Raw genomic sequence first — 21483 nt, forward strand, 5'->3', positions numbered from 1 at the left:
GAGGTACAAGCGTTCTGTCTTTTCTTCTTCCTCCTCTTCACCTGACTCTATTGGGTGGGCTCCCTCGTCGTTGCTCTTCGTCTGGGGGCACTTTTTCCATTCTTTTTTGCACAATGTGATCCAGGGTGGGCTTCTGGTTTAAAATCGCGATAACCTTCCGATGGGCACAGCGTTCAGTCCGTCAAACCTTCGTCTCCAGATGTTGTGTCGCACGACCCAGGAAACCACACAGGACACTGTGGTGATCATCAGGTATGCCTTTATTTCTATATCTGCATCGTGCATAGATCGTGACCTCTTGCCCCGAGGTCCAGCAGCAGAATCTCCTTGTCCCCTTGTCCCCTCACTGGATGTGGTGTCCGGTGTCCCCTGCCCCTTGTCCCAGGGTCCTAGTACCCTTATCTCTAGGCAAGACACGTTTGTTGTGTAGTTTCCAGGGAATATGTATCCCCACATTCTTTAATATATGAAGCAATCTCCTAGCAAACCTGAACATTTCCGGAATGGTTAAAAATGTCTTCAAAAGTTTATTGTTGAGTGATGGGGAGCAGTGTCTGTTAATTATTATTCTCAGCCTGGTCATTAATGAAGGTGGAACTCACAAGTCTCTAACTGCTACAAGCATGTAATATAGTCATCCATTAACTCCGTAGGGATCTAACACGCTATTCTGGGTGTGTACTATTCATAGTTGATGTTGCATTAGAAGTTTAATCTCTCCTTGAGGCATTTGTAGATGTGGATCCTGTCTTTTGCGCATGTTAGAAACGTGTTTTCCAAATCATTGCTCGTTAGTGAGAAAACAGTTCATGGCTTGTTCTTCAGTGTAATTTTTACATGAGGCTTTCAAGTAGTTCTCAAATTGTCAAAACCATTAAAAACACTGTCCCAAAGTTTGTGACTTTGACATGTCACGTGGCAGAGGCTTAACTCGCATGAAAAAGCTCCTTTACTGAGTCCCTGACACCCACAGTTCTAAGGCAGACTCACCTTAGATCCATGCAGAAAGTTTCAGAGAGTACTCTAAGTGGCTAAGGGTATGCCCAGACATGGGTCCCTTGCTCGCTGCACACTGCATTCAAGCTTGCCTAACTGATTAGGGATGATACCCCAAAACCGGTCCCAGGATGCTTGCTTCCAGTCCAGGGAAGACCTGGCCTGGCCATTTTCATGGGGAGCAGGGTCATGACTGATATGCATATGACTGGGTCCAAACTGGGGTGACGTGGCGAGCAAAATAACAATGGATTAAACCCAGAGTGAGTGTTAGAAAAGTTTCAACATTTCGTCCATTTTATTTCGTGATGTTGTTTTTTTACAGAATAAAGACTTATCTGAAATATGTTACTTTCATAATTGTCTGCTGAGAATGGGTAACAGTGATCCCAATACAGGTCTGAAATGAAAAGCTCTATAAAAAAGGGTTTATGAATGAACAGCTAAGCATAAGTAAGAGGTAGAACATCAGGACAACAGCTGACCCGAAGTCCTGTTGATACTCTCTACAGGAACTTTCATGGAACTCTACAAACATTAATTAAATAAAACATTACAGAAAACCCAACAACATGTTCACAGTGTGTACTCATTCAGTAGAGTTGTCTAATTTTTGTGACATGCCTGAACCTAATTTAAGAAACGTGCTGCTATTTGCAACCTCAATGATACAATTGTTTGCAGAGGAGAATGAGGAGGTCCTTTTTTACCTGCTTCTTTCTCAACAGTTCACCTTCTAAAACTCTTCTTTTTTTCTTGTCTTTGAATATTCTTGTTATCAGGAAAAGAGTAGATGGCTCTAGAAGAAATGCCTTGCGACAGCTCCGAGCAGGAGGATGGGGCTGGCAATGAGCCTGATGTAATTGCCCAAGGAAACATTCTTGAAACCTTTGCTGAGAGCAAGGAAGCTAAAGCTTTGATCTGCAACCTCGGAGAAGTGTATGCCGACCTGGTACCCCGGGAGATGGTTATTGAAAAGTTCATTGGTAAGACAGAGACGTTGGTTTCTTTCTGTAGAGGCTGGCTGGTTGTATTCAAAGTGCAACATTTTAATAACACTTTGACGATTGTGAAAAATTGAATTTGGCCAGAATTAAAGAGCTTTCAACTGTCATTGGTATTGATCTGGTCTAAGTTAATAACAATTAACACCTTTACCTTCTGGTGGTTTGTTTGGCTCTGTGTGAAACATATATGAATGTGAATTTATAGAGTGCAAGCCTAACTATAGAGCAGTGGAGCGCATAAGCAGGAGGTGGCATAGATGTAGCAAGGGTAGGGCATGGACTAGGTAAAGGGAGCATTCTGAGAAAATAGGTGTCTTGCTCCGCCTTTCAGATAATACAGAATCTCCCACACGGTGGCTCCAACACGGCGAAGCAAAAGGTAAAACACAACAATACCTAGAAAAGGCTTTCACTTTACAAAATGCAAAGACTCTCTTTTTAGAATAAGGCTTGGGGGTTTATTAATGCAATGCTCTCTAACAGAAAGGCTTTCCCAGATGTCAATGAGTAGCATTCAAAATGACATAGAGATCTATATTTTCATATGCCCTTTGGGTGACAGATTAGCGCTATATAAGTATGCCAAATAAATAAATAAATTAAATAAATAAATAAATATGCAAGCAATAATAACACACTTGGTAAACGCAACAGTTAAATGCATGAATAATACTTATGAATAAACAAGCAGCAAATAATATGAGATGAATGAATGAATAATTATGCATTTCTAGAGCGCATGGCTACCAATAAGGCCTCCCAGCGCTAGAGGCAGAAACATCACCGTGCAATAGTCTGGAATCATGGAAACAGAGAAGTTTTAAGGAATTTACGAAAGGTCACATAGTTGTCCTCCAGGCGTATGTAGTTAGGATGGTGGTTGCAGCACTTTGCTGCGGTATATGCGAACATGCGTCCACCGCTCTGCGATCTGTGTATCCTGGGGACTACTGCTATATGTTTATTTTCGGAGCGCAGAGATCTCTTAGGACGGTAGGGAGATATGATAGATCGAAGGATCGGTGGGCCCGTAGCTGAGAGAGTTCTATGGACGATGCACAGTGTCTTGAGCTGAATCCATTCCGCCACTGGAAGCCAGTGCCAGTGGAGACAGGCGATATGTGGTCTTGCGGAAACCCGATTAGGGACCCGCATAAGAAGACTTGCTGCGCAGTTTTGTACAGTTTGTAGTATTTTAATGGTTGAACAAGGGGAGCCTAAGTTTAGCACATTGGCGTAATCAAGTCTAGAAAGTATTAATGCTTGTACCAGCAGTTTCCTTGCAATAAAAGGCAACAGAGGGAGAATTTTCCTAATCATCCTTAGGATCCCGTAGCAGGTACCTGCCACCTGAGAGAAGACTTAAGCAAATACACTGGACGTCCTTCAAGTGGTAATAAATATATCATAATGGCACTAGTCCAAAACCAGTCACCTTACCCAATCGTTCACTCGACATCTTTGCTAATTCTAACTGGGGGGGCCCGTTCACAGCTGGGCTTGGACTCTCGACTGGGACTCTGGTTCCGTTTGTCTTACAGCAGTATGTCTACTCTGTAAGTGAGGTCCCAACCTTGGCTGTCAACAACCCTTTATAGTCTCAAAACACACACTAGAAGGTTCGAGAGTCTTCCACTCTGCACCAAGGAATCTTACTGGAACTGGCCAGCTTCCAGGCAAGCATTCCACGGCAAGAAGGATTTCTCACTTTTTCCAGCCTTTATCTTGACGAAGCTCACAAAAGCCTTCCAGGGTACATTAAACAATCTCTCACAAAACAATCCTTGAACATGATTAACCCAAACAACTTGCAAGTGTGTCTGTGTGCACAGAAAAGGCTCAAGCCAGGCAGAGTCAGGATTCAGGATGACATGAGGCCATGTCAAAGCCAATGGTAAGAACTTAATCATTCTTCCCAGTGTACAACACAGTGCGCATTTGTGCACCACTGCTTATAACATCACATACTTTATCTCTCAAAGTACAACACAGTGCATATTTGTGCACCACTGCTTATACCATCACATACTTCATCTCTCAATGTACAACACCGTGCACATTTGCGCACCAATGCTCATAACACTGCACTTCGAGACCAAAAAGTACATTCCACACCTCTCTTTCTCATGCTTTTAAATGCACATCCCCATGTTTTCTTCTTGGCAAGCCTATCCTACTCCATGACCGCTTCCATTGAAAGTCTGCAAGATTATAAGAAAGAAAACTTTAAGAGAAACAAGGCATATGCAGGACATCAAGCAATAATAACACACTTGGTAAACGCAACAGTTAAATGCATGAATAATACTCATGAATAAACAAGCAGCAAATAATATGAGATTTCTAGAGCGTATGGCTACCAATAAGGCCTCCCAGCGCTAGAGGCAGAAACATCACCGTGCAATAGTCGGGAATCATGGAAACAGAGAAGTTTTCAAGAATTTACGAAAGGCCACATAGTTGTCCTCCAGGCGTATGTAGTTAGGAAGGTTACGATAAAATAACACACCAAAGTCAATTAAAATAATGGTAGTCAAAGGTCATCACAGGGTGTCAGACCACTAGAGTGTCTCTAGCACTCCAATAGGTTGGGGAGGTTGCACGAAAGGAGAAGGAGGCAAGGAATTATGAATGAAGCTACCCATTAACGCAGTGTCTTAAACTCTTTTGTGCAGTAGATGAGATTTGTGCTTGGCCAACTTCAATGGAATGCCATTTCATGCCTTTCGGACACAGCAGAACATCATATATCTAGTTTCATTCTTCCTGCGTTTCTTTGTTTTCTAGCCTGAAGATCCTGTTACTCTGTTTGGTGTGTTGTCTTTTCGATATATATATATATATATATTTTTTTTTTGCATAGTAAATTGTTTCACCCCTAAATATTTTATAGAAGACGGAGGGGGTCTTACTGCGGTGCAGGACAGCGCCGACATAGAGATGGTAAAGTGCTAGTACTGCATTTCAATAGGGGGATTCCAAAATATTTTTGTTTCCCTCTATGTGGCAGGGAGAGTTGATGCCAGGTGATCCTAGTTTTGTGAACAATGTGAATTTAAAAATGTAAGTCTACTTTCTATATGGAAACCAAGTCTAAGTGTGTAAAGTACTGTTTGCTACTATTAGTGATGAGGGTGAATTTAGTCTTGGTTAGTTTTTGAGTTAGGTACCGGATAGCCATGCTTTTGTTGCACGATGTCAGACATATGATTTTGTGGTTTGATATTATCGTTAGTGAATGTTGACATCTGTTTCTGCTCCCGTAATTCCATCTTAAGGTTGAACAAAACTAGCATGTAGATGGGGTCTCCCGGAACACGCATGGTCTTGGGATGGCCTTTTGATCTGAACTATCTGATCTTATTGTAGGATTCTGTATTGGATGTCTATTCTGTGTGTGAGGATGTCAGTAATGTTAGATGGTTAACAGTGTTGAATGCTGCACAGAGGTCAAGTAAGATGAGATGGTAGGTGTTACTATCTTCTGTGACTTGCAGATTATTGTTCACGATTCTAATAGTTGCCGGTTTGTTGGTGCACCTTCGGCTGAAGTGGACTGATAGTTCTGCTTTACCCTCAGTTTTGTGGTGGAGCTATTTGGTAAGATATTTCTCAGAGACTGTATAAAGGCGTTGAAAGAGATCAATGTTGAAAGGTTGATTGCTGCGAATAGAGTCAAGATGCTATCGGTGTGATCTCCGATTTTGTCAAACTGGTTTTGGATGAATGTGTTGATGACATAGCACTTTTCTTTTGAGTGTAGGATTGACAGCTAGGCTGCCGAGTTATACACTGCTTTGTGACTTTGAAATGATGATTGCCCTTGTTGGAGGCCTTGCTGATGGTATTTTGGTAGTAAGCAATTATAATGAGTTTCCAGAGTTGTTTTGGGATGGCAAGATCATAGTCCACTTCATGTGTCTACACTTCTTTTTCTGAGTTCAAATGTTGATTTTGCTTTTGATGTGTTCCAAGATGTCCCATGGGTGAATATTCTGGCTGTTGATTATCGAAGTTTCAGTGTGGTGTAAGTATCTGATGTTCTTTGGACTGTGTGATTGAGGGCCTGAGGGGGGTTTCAACATTAGAGATGGATTTTGAAGTGGTCCAGATGGCTGCAAGATTGTTCTGAATGCTAACTTGGGGAACATGTTTAAAGATAATTGTGCGCTCTTTGTTGTTTTTTTGTTGTGCATTGTGGCTTGTTGCAACTGAGGGCATTGGTAACTGTTACTTGATCTGTCCACGCAAGCTGCTGTGGCGGTGTCTCATCGTAAAGATGCAGACAAGATCCTCCAGGGTATTTCCCTGTTGTAGGTATTTTAGATTAACTGTGTGATGTCGATAGCTGTGATAAGAACAAGGAAACTTCTTCCTAGTCTTCACAGGTGAATCGCCTGGGAGGTTGAAGTAATCGAGGAAGATGTTAGTTCAACTTTCAAAGATGGGCTGATCCTCAATATATGAGGTGTAGTGAGAGAGTTTGACTAGCAGTTTGTGGGAATATGAAGGCAAGACGTTCAAAGGATGTGGGGGCAATAATGCTCAGTGAATGATGGCGATGCACTCCAAGTGGTTCGACCTTTCGACTTGCTGCTGTATGTATGAGCCCTGAGGAATCGAGATCTCAATGATGTGTGTGGCTGTTTGAGTTAGTCAGGGAGTTGGTATTCAGGTTATTCATTGTATGAGATCTGCTGTGTGCTTCTTGTGTGATTGCTAAATGTGCTTAGACTGACACGAGTTTTCAAGTGTTTCATGTCTATTTATTTGGGTTATGATGAATGGAAGCTAATGATGTGTTGATTGTGAGAATGAGATTTACTTGCGCACATTTAGTTGAGTGTGTTTCTCTGTGTTAGAGACAGTTGAGATGATGTATGTAAAGGAGTAGAGCATTGAGTGAGCATATGAAGCGTGGCATGCAGTTTGTAAGAAATTGGATTATTATTTGGTTTATCAAGGAATAATCACAGCCCTTGAGCTTAATGCCCGGGTAGCTATGGCACAAAGCTGACAGGCTTAATGCAAGGCAATGTGTAAAGTAATTTGCAGTACCAAAACAATAATATAGTCAAAATGCAAAACAATAAATATCCCAAAATAAATGATAAAAATAGAACAATGTTAAACAACATGACACAATAATGACAGTCCAATAAGGGGAACAGGAGATATGAAATGTTAGTTTTAAGTAGAAAAGTATGAAAGGCACCAATGATAGTCAATGATTACAGTAGACCAGGACCTAGGTGCAGTTTGAGGCTGACTGCGATGGCGTGCTGGTCAGGTATACCAGGCAGGTTCATCCTGGATAAAGACTGTACCTTTTGACTTAGTCTTTTATTTCTCAATTTGCCACAGTAGTACACTTCTAATGTCCCTCAAGACCTCAGGAGAAGTATTTAGAGGCTCACAGGGTGTATAGCAGAGGACAACAGCAGGGTCCAGTCGCCACTGGTTAACTGGGCACTTCCATGAAAAGGCCTTTCTGGTAGCTTGTTGTATCCTTGTCGCCTGAACAGGAGTTCAGCATTATGACACTTGGAGTCCTCTTCTTTGCCCTGGGTAAAAGAGGGAGTCTGTTCAGTACTTCAGGAGTCCTGTCCGGTTGCAAACAGCACACTCATTCTTCCTCTGATCTTCGACAGGTCCAGGAAATGTTCTGAAGTGGTGATTGGAGGTGCTACATTTATGCCTGGCACTAGCTTGTGGGTTTAAAGGATCCTTGTTCAAACCCTAAAATGGGGTAAAAGTTCCCAGGCCAACCCTACCCACATTCAGCTTTTTCCAAATGAGGTAAGTCTTCAATCTCACTAAACCTGGGCTCTGAGAGCTAGGGGTGTGTGTGGAGAGATTGGTATGGTAATCCTAGTGTTCACCCACACCTAACACTGAAATCTAGTTTGAGGCAGCCTTTTACCCAAGTGCAAAGAGTTCTACATCCTGCAGAAACAGATAGTGCAAACATATTGGGGTACACCTCACAAAACATGGTCATTTCGTATATAGTTCTTCTGCCCTTTGTGAGAAGTATCTGTTTGTAGCCCAGCAAAGGGGGAAGAGGCAGGAATAACTAAGGGGGGGGGGGGGGGGGGGAGGTGGTTGGTTTCAAATCCATTTTGCCAGCGTGCATCAGGTCATGTGTTCTCAATCGTGCTCCTGGGACACAGTGTGTGAAGTTTGGCTGATTCTTCACTTTTTAAGGAACTGCTTTGGACAAGTCAGGACAGGCTGTGATTGGTTTTTGCATGTGCAAATTTGGTCACATGACCTGGATTAAGTGATGGTTCCTGACATGCAGTGCCCTCAGTTGCAGTTGTTTAGATCACTAAAACCGCCATAACAGTTAGCACCGGCTGAGACTCTTGTTGACATCAGTAGCACAGAGTTAGAAATTCTCTCCTGTATTCAGTTCAAAATGCTCCATCCATTGTGAAGGGTCTTTACTTACTTTAGATTATTGCATTTCATTGGGGATTTAAAATTCATGCAACCCCAGTCCAGGATCTTTCACTAAAATCTAAAATGTGGTCATATATAGCTTTATTCAGAGTCATAAAAAACATCCATAAAAGCTGTTGTACAAAGCGAAAGCCTACATCAATTTCATTTTTTTACATCTGATAAAATACAATTATATACATTAAAAAACAATGTAAACATGAGCTCAGATTATTAAAACAGATAGCTGCCAGATTTTTCATTGAACGTTTCTTTAAATATATTCCTACAGTTATTAAAATACAGTAGTAAGATATTTTTTGTGTTCGTTTCCAATTTGTCTTACTCCCATGGCTCGTACAACCTGTGCCCCTCGATTATATACTCGTTATGCCGTATTCTAGGTAGTAACTAATGACATTCTTCCTAGCATTAAAAACAGCCCATAAAAAATTATGACATTCCACAACTAATCTCTAATGTTGGCAATGATTGCAAAAACAAATATGCAGGGCAACATTGTTTCCTATATTGGGTATAAAATTCACAAAAAATAACCACGTGAATAGTGTTCTGGGACTCCGGGCATTACAGGTACAGTTTATCAGTTTTGTGGACTAGTCATTCATAGTACGGAAACTACATAATCGATGGAATATGTCCAGTCATAAATGTGTAAGAACAAACCTATGCCGTGCATTTAGAACAGTTTTAAGATAAGGCTGCATATTAAAAGTAGTTAATATTAATTGCTTTTTTAAAACACTGGGTATAAGGAGTTCAATAACTTTCCAAATGTGTCAGAACTTCCCTTTTTCTACTGACAGTAACTAATAGTTCTCGTTTCTCAAAGTATTCAGGATGGGCCAAGTCACAAAAAAACGCTGGACGCACGCCAACCATGCAATGCGTGAATATGAATTTGATTTAAGACAATCACCCAGTATTGCTCAAGTGAGGCCTTTGTATTCTGAGGTCCAGATTTTATGCCACAGCCGAATAGGTTCTAACTTAATTATGTTTATAAGAAAAGGGGCACTAAATTCAGTATGGGATACGTATACTGAAGTACTTTTCGGGGTTGCAAGAAGGTATCTAAAAAGTTCATTTTCTATTAATTGTACCTCTGCACATTTCTTGTGTCCCCGTATGCCCGCCCCATAAAGTGCTATGCTAAGGCACTTCGCTTTGTATATCTTCATCATCATCTCCGGTAGGTTGGAACTCAATCGTCTCACAAAGCCCGATAGGCCTTGCTAAAAGTGTCTTTCTGTTGTCGATACCCTTGTTCCATACACCATCCTTGTCGAATAAGACTCCCAAGGTAAGAGAAAGTGTTGGTCAAGCCAATCTTTGTTCCGTTTATTATTATGTCTCTACATTTCATGTTATTCTTCCCGCACTTCATGATAAATGTTTTTGATTGGTTGACTTGGAGACCCAGTTCCTTCATATATTCGACAACGTTGGTGAGCAGTGACTGTAAGGCCAATGGCGTGTGAGCCATGAGAACTGCGTCATCAGCGTAGAGGAGGGCCAGGACAGGGCACGTACCTATTTGTGGGAGGTCTTTTGAGGCTGCCACAAGCTCCTCCCCACACTGTTTATATATAATGAAAACAGGAAAGGGGCCATGACACACCCCTGTCTCACCCCTCTCTTACCCCTCTCTCTACACCGAAAGCTTCAGTGCATTCTCCTCTGGCGCTGAATCTAACCATGGCTCTATACTCCAAATATAAGTCTTTAAGGAAGCTAATAATCGGCATCTCCACCCCCATGTATTTCAGTTTTGATCAAAGCTTAGCGTGTATTATGCAGTCAAAAGCTGATGAAAGATTGACAAAGGCTAGGTAAATCTTCCCCTTTTTAATCTTGGCATATTTCCTAATTAACAGATTTAAATTGAGACTCTGTTCTATCATACCAATGCCAAGACGGATGCCGTATTGCAGGTCTGACAATTTACCGTGCAATTCTGCCCAATGCTGTAATCTCTCCAAGATTATACATCCCGCTATTTTTGCTAGGGAGTCAATCAAGGAGATTGGCCTATAACACGCTGGGTTTAGGCGATCTCCTTTTTTGTAGATAGGTACTGTGACTGATTACATGATTCCATGATGACAAAAACCCTGCAGTATAACTAGCCCTCATACAAGGGTCAACAAGCGTCTCCACAAGTCAACTGGGATTGTGTCTAATTCTGGCGCTTTACTGCTTTTACTTGCTTGGATCGCGTTGCTAACTTCCTCCAGGGAAAAAGGAGCAACGGGGGCAGTTTGAAAAGGGATTACATTCTCGTTTTCAGTTTGCCCCTGCTCCTGTGTATTTATTGTGGCAGGTACAGAATAGATACTGTCAAAATTCTTGATCCATTCTTTCTGTAATATTGCAAGCTCGTTCTTAGGAGCCTCATCTGTACTCCATGTTGATAAGTTAATTACCGTCCAACAAGTTCTATCATCATTACTAGCACTTGCCTCCTGTAGGGTCATTTTTAGTTGTGGCTTAAGCGGCCAAGATGGAGGATATCTAAACAAACTCTGCCCTGGCACAATCACTTCCTTCTTAATTATGTTGAACAGTGGCCTGTTGCCCACCATCTTTGGTGTGAAATGAATCACTGAGCTTTTGCGATCCAACATCAGTGCTTGTGGGGCCATGGTATACTGTTCATTGGAGGGAGGCCTGGGGCTCAGTGCTGAATGGCGGGCTGGTTGAGAGCAACACGTTGATTACCAAGAATGCATGTCCTGTGAGTCTGAGCATCAAATTCAGTGGCTTGCATGTTTCCCCTAGCAGTGATGGAAGGGTGAATCCATGGGCCAAAATGAAGCGGGCACGGGGCCTGCATCAACTGAAACCCTGGTGTCTTAAGATGGCACTGCAAACCAACTGGTTAGACACTCCGAGCTAAGTTGCTGGAGTTATGTGAGTTGGCTACTCTGACCAACAAAAGTCTAGGAAAAAGTTTTCATCACTACATATTTGGAGACATTGGCAGGATAGGGAGGCCTTGCCTAGGTCTAGCTAAATAGTGGAAGCAGGACCAGAAGCCCAGAGATTTGGTCCCCTCGAACCTCCCCACCTCCATGACTATCTACGGCTCCAATGCATCCAGAACGCCTCTGCACGCCTGATCCTCGACATCACTCACTGCAGCCACATCACACCCCACCTGAGAGACCTGCACTGGCTCCCGGTCAACAAGAGGATAACCTTCAAGCTCCTCACCCTCGCACACCAGGCACTCCACAGCACCGGACCAACGTACCTCAACAGACGACTCAGCTTCTATACCCTCACCCGCCAGCTCAGCTCGGCCGACCTCGCCCTCGCCACAGTCCCCAGCTTCCGAAGAGCGACCTCCGGCGGTAGAACGTTCTCCCACCTCGCCGCCAAGACCTGGAATACCCTCCCCATCCACCTACGGCAGACCCAAGACCTGCTGACCTTCAGAAAACTCCTCAAGACCTGGCTTTTCGAGCAGTAACCGCATTCCCCACCCCAGCGCCGTGAGACCCTCACGGGTGAGTAGTGCGCTTTACAAATGATATGATTGATTGATTTCTTGTCCCCCTTGGTGAATAGGATGACTACTTGGGGCTCTACTGAGTGGAGCAGAGGGCCCTCTGACTGATTTGAAGGGCTGAAGCGCCCATTCTCTTATCAAGAAAGTGAGACCCTTGCGGAGCTAGAGTGTGTAGTAGTAGCTCCAACAATAGTGGCAAGCTGGCATACCTTAAACAGACCCTCCAGGATTTCGCGGTCTGGTGCAAAATCGGCACTTTTGTAAAAATGCTGCGATTTTTACTAAAGTGCCCGCGAAATCGGCACTTTTGTAGAAATCGCGGTATTTTTACAAAAGCTAATCCATGCCGCTATATCCTGGGGGGTCTGTAATAGGGGAATTGGCCCCTTGGCCGCCTTGGACCTGGTCTGACTTAATCTTTCCGGGACCATAATGTGTTATTTGCTAGCAGTGTTTCCTTGTACATTGTCTGAAACATGTGGTCAATACGGCTCTAATCACATCTGCTCAAAGGCCGTTTAGATAACAGATGTTAAAGTCAAAGGTTAAGCCATTTAGGATTTTGATTGACATGTATTTATAGATTGAAGTGGATAATGTGTTTGGAGACCATAGATTTAAATCCTCAAACAGTATATAACGGCCAGATTCACGAGACGCTAATGCCAATTGTCCCATTTAAGATTTGAATTGTGTTTTGAATCTCAAAACATAGTATTATTTTGTTTTAAACCGTCGACCGGGAATAAGAAAAATAGTTTGCTGCGACTACAAAAGGGTGACCCCTCACGCATTTGCATTCTTTTAAGATTACCATGTAGCAGCTGACATGCTGTTTACGTCAGAGAATATTGTTTGCTTATTTAAATAACCAATACATTATTCTTAGAGTGCTTTCCTACTATGGCAGATCATGACGTTTCTCAACCTTTAAGTGTTTGTTGCTTCTAGAAAATGTAGTACCTGACAGCAAATTCTAAAATCGAATTCCACTTGTAAAATTAGTTAAAGATTACACCTAAGCTGCACAAATTGTAGGTAATTGCATTCTGCGACAAAATCCACTTCCACTAGAAATCAGAGTTTGGAGAGACTGGGCAGGCAACCAAAGCACACGGTGTGACAGGGGGAAATATGAAATTAGTAACAAAAGGAGACTCAAACTCTTGTGTATTCTGCATTTGAAAGCACCACGTTCTAACAAGAAGAAGCCATGCAGACAGTACATATCTTATTACATTTATCACATAAGTGTGTCACACACCTGCAAACAAGATACAGAATGGTTGAAGGTTTTGGGCACAGCTGCTGCATTGGGGAGGCGCTGACACCGCTCTATAAAGCGCTGCATTGCCCCGCGCAACGCAGGATACCTGTAACGCTGTTTTGTTGCCCTGGACTGCTGCCGGCCATTTTTTTGCTTTTTGAGAGAAACCAAGTGTCTACATAATAAATAAACCAAATATACATAGCTTCAAGCTGTTAAATAACTAAAGCTAAGATATCTGTGTTTGTTGTAGGAAAAATGGCCAAATAAAATGCCACAAAATTGCAGCTAAATTTCCATATTTGTGCCGCAAAATTTCCATTTTTGTGCCGCTAAATTTGCTAATCCATGCCGAAATGCGAAATTTTGGAGTTTGGGAATCGAGATGACCTAGATGTGGGGAGTTGGGAGCTGAGATGATACATATGGTCTGGGCCTGCACGAACCTGCACAAGGTTCGGGATGGAGTATTAGCATGTATTACTGATGTGACTGATAGGACCCTCCCATGCACCCCACTGGTCTGTTTACTAGGGGTTTCCCCCGCCCAGCTAAACTTTGAGTCACTACTAGATTTATTGACCTAGCGCTGATATTGGCAAAATGTGCCATCATTATGAAATGGAAAGCATCTTCTAGCCCCCAGGTGCCCGTCTGGACAGAGACCTTACTGACTTGGGCGGGTTATGAGGGAGAAGTACTCATACGGAAAGTAAAGAGGGGTCGTGGCTCTGGACAAGGTCTAGGCTTGGGAAGCTCTGGTGGACTGTTTGAGGAAGTAGTGTGGCTCACTGGTTAGAGGCGGCAGACCTGAGAGCAGAGGACGGCCCGGGACCAGGGTTCGATTCCCGGCGCGGCAGGTTTCTGGACCAGGGTCAGCGGACTCGATAATTCTCTCGCCTCGGTGCCCACTCTGATCAGCGATCACACTCGGCAACTCTGGGCATTAGCTTGCCTCATCTTCACTAACGGCCCCACCAGACCGCCGGGGATGCCTGGTCTCACCCTGGAGATACCCATTAAGGGACCATCTCTCAGGGAAGCCAGGAAGGGTTTCGCAGCGGTCGAAGCGCCTTGGCACCCTACGGGTAAGTAGTGCGCTATATAAATGCCTATACATTTACATTTACAACCCTGACGACGACGCCTCTGAAGGCCCTGATCACCCTGATGTGCCTTTGCAATCTGGCTGATAGTGGGTGGGGCTGAACGAGCGGATGTAGGGCCTAGATGTGGAGGTGCGACCGCTTAGAAGGTAGGCGCGCTCTCCCGAGTCTACACATTCTGCTGATGAGAGGAGCGGGATGGGGGACACAAGTTTGGAGTTCGATAAGCGAAAAGTCTGTCTCTCAAAATCACATGAAATACTGTTAGACTTTGGAACTATGACTGCATAATGTTACCCCATTTCTCTTTATAGGACCATATTGTTTATCAATGTAACAGTGGATTATATGGCTATCAGCCAAATCAAACTCCTTGTATATTGTTTGAAAATGACAATAAAATATGTTTAAAAAAACAAACAATAGTGACAAGCCAGAAATGTGTACAACATGGGTCGAGAGCCGATTCACACAGTCTCTGCACCCTGCTTGAGAGGACCCAATCCAAGCTTTCTTAGAAAAGAGTGGATGACACAGAAACATTTCAGAAGTAGAGGGTGGAGGGGTCATGGGGCTTTCTTGTTCTATTTGAGACATTTAGTTAAAATGTTCACAATGCAGAAGCGGATAGTGGTTTGGAGGATTAAGGGTTGGCAAAGAAGGTGATGAATACGGTAATACTTGTATTAGGCAGCAAACTGTTGACTGTGCACTATGTTCATGTCACCTTGGTATATTAATCAATTTCTACATCCATGATCTATATCACTCGAATGGCAAATGTCCTGTGTTGTTATCGATATTTTTTTAATTTATAATAAAAAGAAAAAAAAAAAGAAAAAAAATGTTCAAAATTCATGTGTCTCTACTATGGGGCTGGCAGATTGGCCACAGAGGTGTCACTACTAAAAGCCTTATACTGAAATGTTAGTTACCTATATAATTATAAGAAGTTGTATTGTAGGCAGCTAAACTGCTGTAGCCTGTGATACCCCTAGTGCAGGAAACTCACTAACTGACCTACCACTGAGCATTTCTGGTAAAACAGGGATTTGATGATGTCCTGCAAACAGGCTTCTTGAGAGGTTTGGGGGTAGGTTGTGGTTGCCTAGTTGTTCAGAAAAAAAATCACCTTTTCCTAGTCAACCTACGGGTGCTGTATAACGGTTGCTGGATTTTATCCGTCTCAAGATCTATACTGCACCTCTAGATACTTTAGCCCTTCTTTTTTTTATATAACTCTGTTTATTGATTTTACATTGAAATAAAACATTACAGAAACAGGTGTCATTACTTCCCCAAGTACCAGTACAGTGAACTGAATTTCCTGCTGACCTGCACTCCTGTCTCTCAGAGGTACCAGTTCAAACACATGGTCTGACATTAACCCAAGGCTTCATTGACATGAATCCAGGTTTTCCATGAAGTTCTTTTTCAACCCACAGGCTTTATATTCCAGCTTCTCTAGCACAGCACACTGGTTCATGCCACTGGTCCACTTGGTGATAGTAGGGGCTTGAGCATCACGTCGGTGGGAGGGTGTAACGACCAGATTTTCGGACCAGATGGGATCAGCTCCTAGGAGCCCCTCTAACCCAGTCCGAACGTACTCACCTCCCTCCTTAGAACGTATTAACAATGGGTATATATATATATATGTATGTATGTACATTTCGTACCTAAGGATGGGGAAAATAGCAATAAACATGCATAGGTTTTTCTACAATATCCTATTCATACCAACTAGTCTCGCGGCCACTTAGACCCAGACTAATCTACCCTAGGGCAGGTCTGATTATGTACCATTACACACTGATCGCTCTCAGTGCTCACTCGACACGCAATCCGGCGTGTCTACACACGGGCCTGCAGTCCCAGTGCTCTCTCTCTCTCATCCGGTCTACAATCTGGCAGACCTATACACCGTATCCTCCCGGTGCTCTCATTCATTTACAACACGATCCGCAATCCGGCGGATCTAGACACCGTATCCCCCCGGTGCTCTCATTAACGCCGCGTACCCACGACGATCACTTTCCTATGAACACATATGGAAGGAATCTCTCATTGCCTACTCAGAATAAAACTACGATAATAGAATTTAGTATGGCTTTCCAAATTAAAATATGTACCTTCTGCTCTTGGCATCAAACGTTCCCTCTCTCCCTCCTTACTCAGTCACTTCTTACCTGATCGGGATTCGCATCCGTTCATGCAAACAATGTCTGACTAGAAGAACAGGTTACCCTGATTGAACAAGAATACAAGGCACAGGTCGGTTCACTAAGAACTGGGGTATTTTTATTACAACAATTATAAACACAATACTATATGGTAGCATATATTCTGCAAAGAATAGTAAAAGGTTAGAATGTGCACTTGGTAAGGGAAAGGGCGGAGGTCACCTGGTTAACGTGAAGTCGGGGTTCGGCAGTCATCTAGGTTCCCTTCTCGTCTGTGTCTTGGCTCGTCTCGGAATCACACCTTAGCAGTCACGGGTACACGTCTGCACCGCTATGCTCGATCTCCTCTGCTTCCCTGCAAGTCACTGGAACCTCCCTCGTTATTAGCTGCTGTCTCTCTCTGTCTCTGATCGCTCTGTACTACCTCTCCTTCTCCTTCAGTTTTTTTTTCTCAGAGAGTCTCAGTTTCAGGATCTTTCTTGGACTTCAAAATGGCGACTGTCTGCCCGGAAATAATTAATGGCATAGATGCTAACGGCTAGCTGCCGCCTACGGACTAACTGACTCACTGCCTAACACTTTCGCTAATATGGAAGCTTGTCCTTTCATGGAAAGTTACGGCCAGTAACCTGCCGCCCACCAAATTCTTGTACCTCCCTGTACCAAGGACACGTTCCTAGCCGGCCAGCCTGAAGTTGTGTCTTCGGAGTGGAGAAAAATACAGTCTTTCGATAAGGGCCAGCCTGAGCCAGTTCTCTCCAAGCGAACAACACTTCGAAACTAAAACATTACACTTGACCTAAAAAGCCTCTCAAGCTGCCGGGCAAAAAGTAAGATGGAGTTTCTCCCGTTTGAGGCCTACAAGGCCCGAAATAAGCATAACTCCATAGAAGGTATACTAACACTCTTGCAAAAGGATGGATCATCACTAATACTAATGAATCCATCCCCTAACTTAAGTTTATAAACCCTAATCTAAGGAAAAGGGTACGAAAATGCACTGCTGTGCCTTATGAATAGGTCCTGTTTATAGTTCTAATCCCTGTACTAAAAGGGTAATAGGCTGGAGTCATCTTCCATCATTCTCCCTCCAAAGAGGGCTGAAAAAGTCGGTCATTACAGAGGGCTATGTCCCTCTTTGCAACCAAATAGCCCATCGTTATTCGGCCTCGAGTGGTGCACGACCCTCCCCCGCCCCTACCCCATGGTGTCTCTGATGCCAAACAGGACTATTTTAGGGTCTCATTCCAGATGACCCCCACTGCTCTGCCCAGGGCTTTGCTGACAGCCTGTCAATACGCACTAATAACCTCGCATTCACAAACAGTGTTATGAAAGGTGCCTGGCTAGGAGTTCTATCGGAGGTAGTCAGACCATTGGCATGACCATTGGCATGACCAATCTGCCATAGATGAACTGGGGAGTAGTAGAATTGATGGAAATATTTAAACTGAAATAGTATTGAGATTACTAATTGCCCAGGTGCCATCCTTGCCTCAACCCACTCATCGTCTTCTAGGGATACCGGGTGCTGAGTTCCAGCAGATCAGGCATGTGAGTTACAAGGGACTTCTAGAGCCTTCCCGTAGAGATACCATATTTCTTAACTTGTCCATCGTTAAAATTAACGATGGGTGGTTCTATTTGGGGAGCGTCTCAAATCTCTCTTCGTAAGTGCTTAGGGCATGTCACAAATACAAATATTGATATAATTGGGTGGAATTACTTAGTGTGGCTTCCCTTTCAGACATCTCTAAGAGTGGATACACCAGTGTCTCTTCTCTCTTAATTATGAGAAGTCTGTTTTAAAGTCACAGTGGAACCTTTTGATCGGGGTTGACTTTAATGGAGTTGTGGACTGTGTAATGGGCAGGCATCCATTGCAAGCTGCCAACTGAATGGGCCATACTCCGCTTTTTGGATTTGCCACTTCTGTCGGTCTGGGAGATGCCTGGTAAGCTCTCTATCCCTCGAATCACTTCTTGCACAAATTCTTCTTTACCATGGACTATTTCTTTGTGCAGATGTCTACCTTATCTTAGAAATTGATCTCAGCCTGAGGGGTATTCCTGACCACTTACCTATGCTTCTTACTTGTGTTCGGACACTCTAGTTTGAGGCATCTGGAGATTCAGTGGTTGGTGGCTTATGCAGGAAGAGTCCTCCAAACACATAGCAGATGAGTGTGGTAGTTACATCTTAGGTAAAGAAGGCTTAATTGAATCCCTGATTACATTATGGGAATGCTTTCAAACCAGGCGTTTGTAGCCAAGCAATGGGTTACATTTGTCATATAATGAATGACAAACCCGGACAGCATTCCTCCTTGTGGCCCAGATATTAGATCTTTAGCCCAAGCATAAGTGATCTAAGGACTAGATGATCCTACAGGACATGAAAGATGCATAATTATCTTTAATACAATGCCTGACAAACAAGGCTAATAATTTTTGGTACACAACGCAAATTCAGATTTATGATCAGGGTACCGGGGCAAAGAAACTTCCTTGTTGGCTGATTAGGAGAGATGGCTCCTCGGGGCAAGTCGTGAAGGTTCTTAATAATTCAGGAAACTGGGTGATAGGAAACCTTTTGTACACATTGAAACAGGAAAAAATAGGCCTGTGTTCAAGGAGAGCTGGTGTTCAGATTTATCTTCAAACTTCTTCCCCTCTTGCCCCAAGAGAATAGGGGGTGGCTAGATATGAAGATTTTAGAGGAAGAGCAGGAGATGGTGGGGGCCAGGTCAGTGAGATAAGCAATAATGGGATTACAGCAGAGCTCTTTTGCTAGTTCTCTTCTATACTAACACCACATTTAACCAATATGCTCCACCAGGCAGCGAAGGATGGAATCCTCTTCTGTGTCTTAATGTAGCCTTAATCACAGTGTTGCTCAAACCCAGAAAACAGGCTGACCAATGTTCATTGTATTGGCGAATCTCCCTGATAAATATAGAAACAAAAATCCTTTCCAAACTGTTAAAAAATTGGATGCTTATGTACTCCCTGGTTCTGAGTAACCAAAATGATTTTATGTCTGGCAATCCTATCCGACATAATCTTAAGAATGTTCATAATAAATTGCCACTCGCTGCACGTCTACAAGACCCTTATCGCTCCTGCTGGTTGACTTTGAGAAGGCTTTTAATTTTGTTAGCTGGCTATATCTCTTGAAATTGTTGTCCAGAATAGTCCTTGGGCCCCACTACTGGGCTTGCATCCATCTATTATGATTGCAACACAAGGCTAGAGTTCCTCGGAACATAGTGCTTTGACATAGTGTGATCGTGGGGTTAGGGCGGACCGGAATAACAGGCGTGGAGGCCGGATGTAGTGTGCTATGGTTTAGCTTTGTTTATTGATTGACAAAGGTAGTTCGTAAAATAGCGCTGAAACCAAAGGATAGTGCAGACGAGGAAGGGTCGCTGGGAGTTATCTTGTCGGGCTGACGGATGGAGGGCTGCTCCGGTTGGGCTTTGCCGCGTTGGCCGTCTCGATGACGGATCTTGGTCTTGGCCGGTCTGGAGGGTGTCCTCGGAGGTATATATAAATGAGAGAAGATAAGGGGCAGTTAGTCCTCGAGATTTGGACTGACCCAGTCTTTCTACCAACACCAGGGGGTGCGGGAGGTTAAAGTGAGTGTGAGGGGAGGTATGGGGAGGAGCTGGGATACGAAGAGGGGGGGGACAGAGGGTGTAGGGGTAAAGGGTATGTGTGGGGATCTTTATACAACAGTGCCCGTGTGAAATAGTTCTGCTATACAATATCTATATACAGTGACAGTGCGACTCCAAAGTGGGGTGTTTCTTATTAACAACTATACACACGCCATCCAATGAAGTAAGGAGACAGGGTACTCACATGGCCCGCCGCAACTCTTCCGCGAGTTGCGGCCGCTCTCCAGCCACCTCCTGGGGACTCCACCAGTCCTTGGTCCAGACGTCTTCTTCTTCGCCTCCGGTCTTCCACTCAAATTCTCCGTCTTCCTCTTCTCCTCTGTTCGCCTTCTCGGGTTCTCCGCTCGCTGTCTCCTGCCACGAGTCCGCCTGATCGAACGCTCTTCTGTCTCTGGGATCTGCTTATCCTGGTTCTGGCTTCAGGTGGAGGGAGGGACTTCCGGGGTCGGGGGAGGGTGTTTTCGGTCGTCCGCTTGTTCCCATTGGTTCCTGTAAGGGAGGACAGAGGGGTGGAGCTCGGGTTGCCAGGGACGCTGTAGGGTCGAGTTCTGAGGCCGGGTTTCCTACGTTGCGATGCCGTTTCAACGGGGTAGGGGCCGACGCTGGTTCACACATAGTTTGATGATTGAGACAAGTATTTGACTGGGATGCCTGCTCTCCACTTTATTATTGTTTGCAATTGCTATACACCCTTTGACTCAGTGGTTGCAGAATAATTAATTGGTTCAGAGATTTCGGTGGGCAGAGGGGCTAAAAAATTGTATGAGTTTATTTGCATTTATCCTCTTGGTCTTCTTAAGCATACCATGGGCCAAATTTAGATCTTGGCTAATGGGATATCCATCACAAACGTGACCGATATCTCGCCTACTGTATCACAAGTGCTTTATATCCTATGGCACTTGTAATTCAATGGACAGGATATCTGTCACGTTTGACTGAGTATCCCATCTATTTATAGGAGTTACAGGGGGAATTCGGTAAGGCCGCCCCCCCACTCAGACAAATAATGACAAAAGAAGGTCTCACCTTAATTAAACCTATATTAATTGACACAATTTCAGGATTTGATAGCAGTTTTTCTCTTAATCCCCTTAGTGTGTTTATTAACAATACTATTATTGGTCACGGTGCATTTTCTTGCTTTAAAAGCGTCACAACAGGTCAGATTTCACTAATACAAAATATAGTGAACAGAGAGAGAGTACCTCCTGGTAGCTGCACCCGAGGGGGTTACTGGCTGATGATTGCCAGTTTACCCACTTC

The 21483-nt window shown here is 43.7% G+C and overlaps 1 protein-coding gene across 2 annotated transcripts in view; it reads left to right on the forward strand.

The window, feature by feature from the left end:
• The window catches only part of TBCD (tubulin folding cofactor D), a 2218561-nt gene that overhangs the window by 38711 nt on the left and 2158367 nt on the right, over nucleotides 1-21483 (forward strand). For both annotated transcript variants that reach the window (XM_086930600.1, XM_086930601.1), the window contains exon 2: nucleotides 1779-1982. In XM_086930600.1, coding sequence (XP_086786726.1) covers nucleotides 1790-1982 — 193 coding nt within the window. In that variant the 5' untranslated portion in view covers nucleotides 1779-1789. The remainder of the gene's footprint in view (nucleotides 1-1778; nucleotides 1983-21483) is intronic.

The sequence above is a fragment of the Lissotriton vulgaris genome, chromosome 7 (genome assembly GCF_964263255.1).
Source record: "Lissotriton vulgaris chromosome 7, aLisVul1.2, whole genome shotgun sequence".
Taxonomy (NCBI): Eukaryota; Metazoa; Chordata; class Amphibia; order Caudata; family Salamandridae; genus Lissotriton; species Lissotriton vulgaris.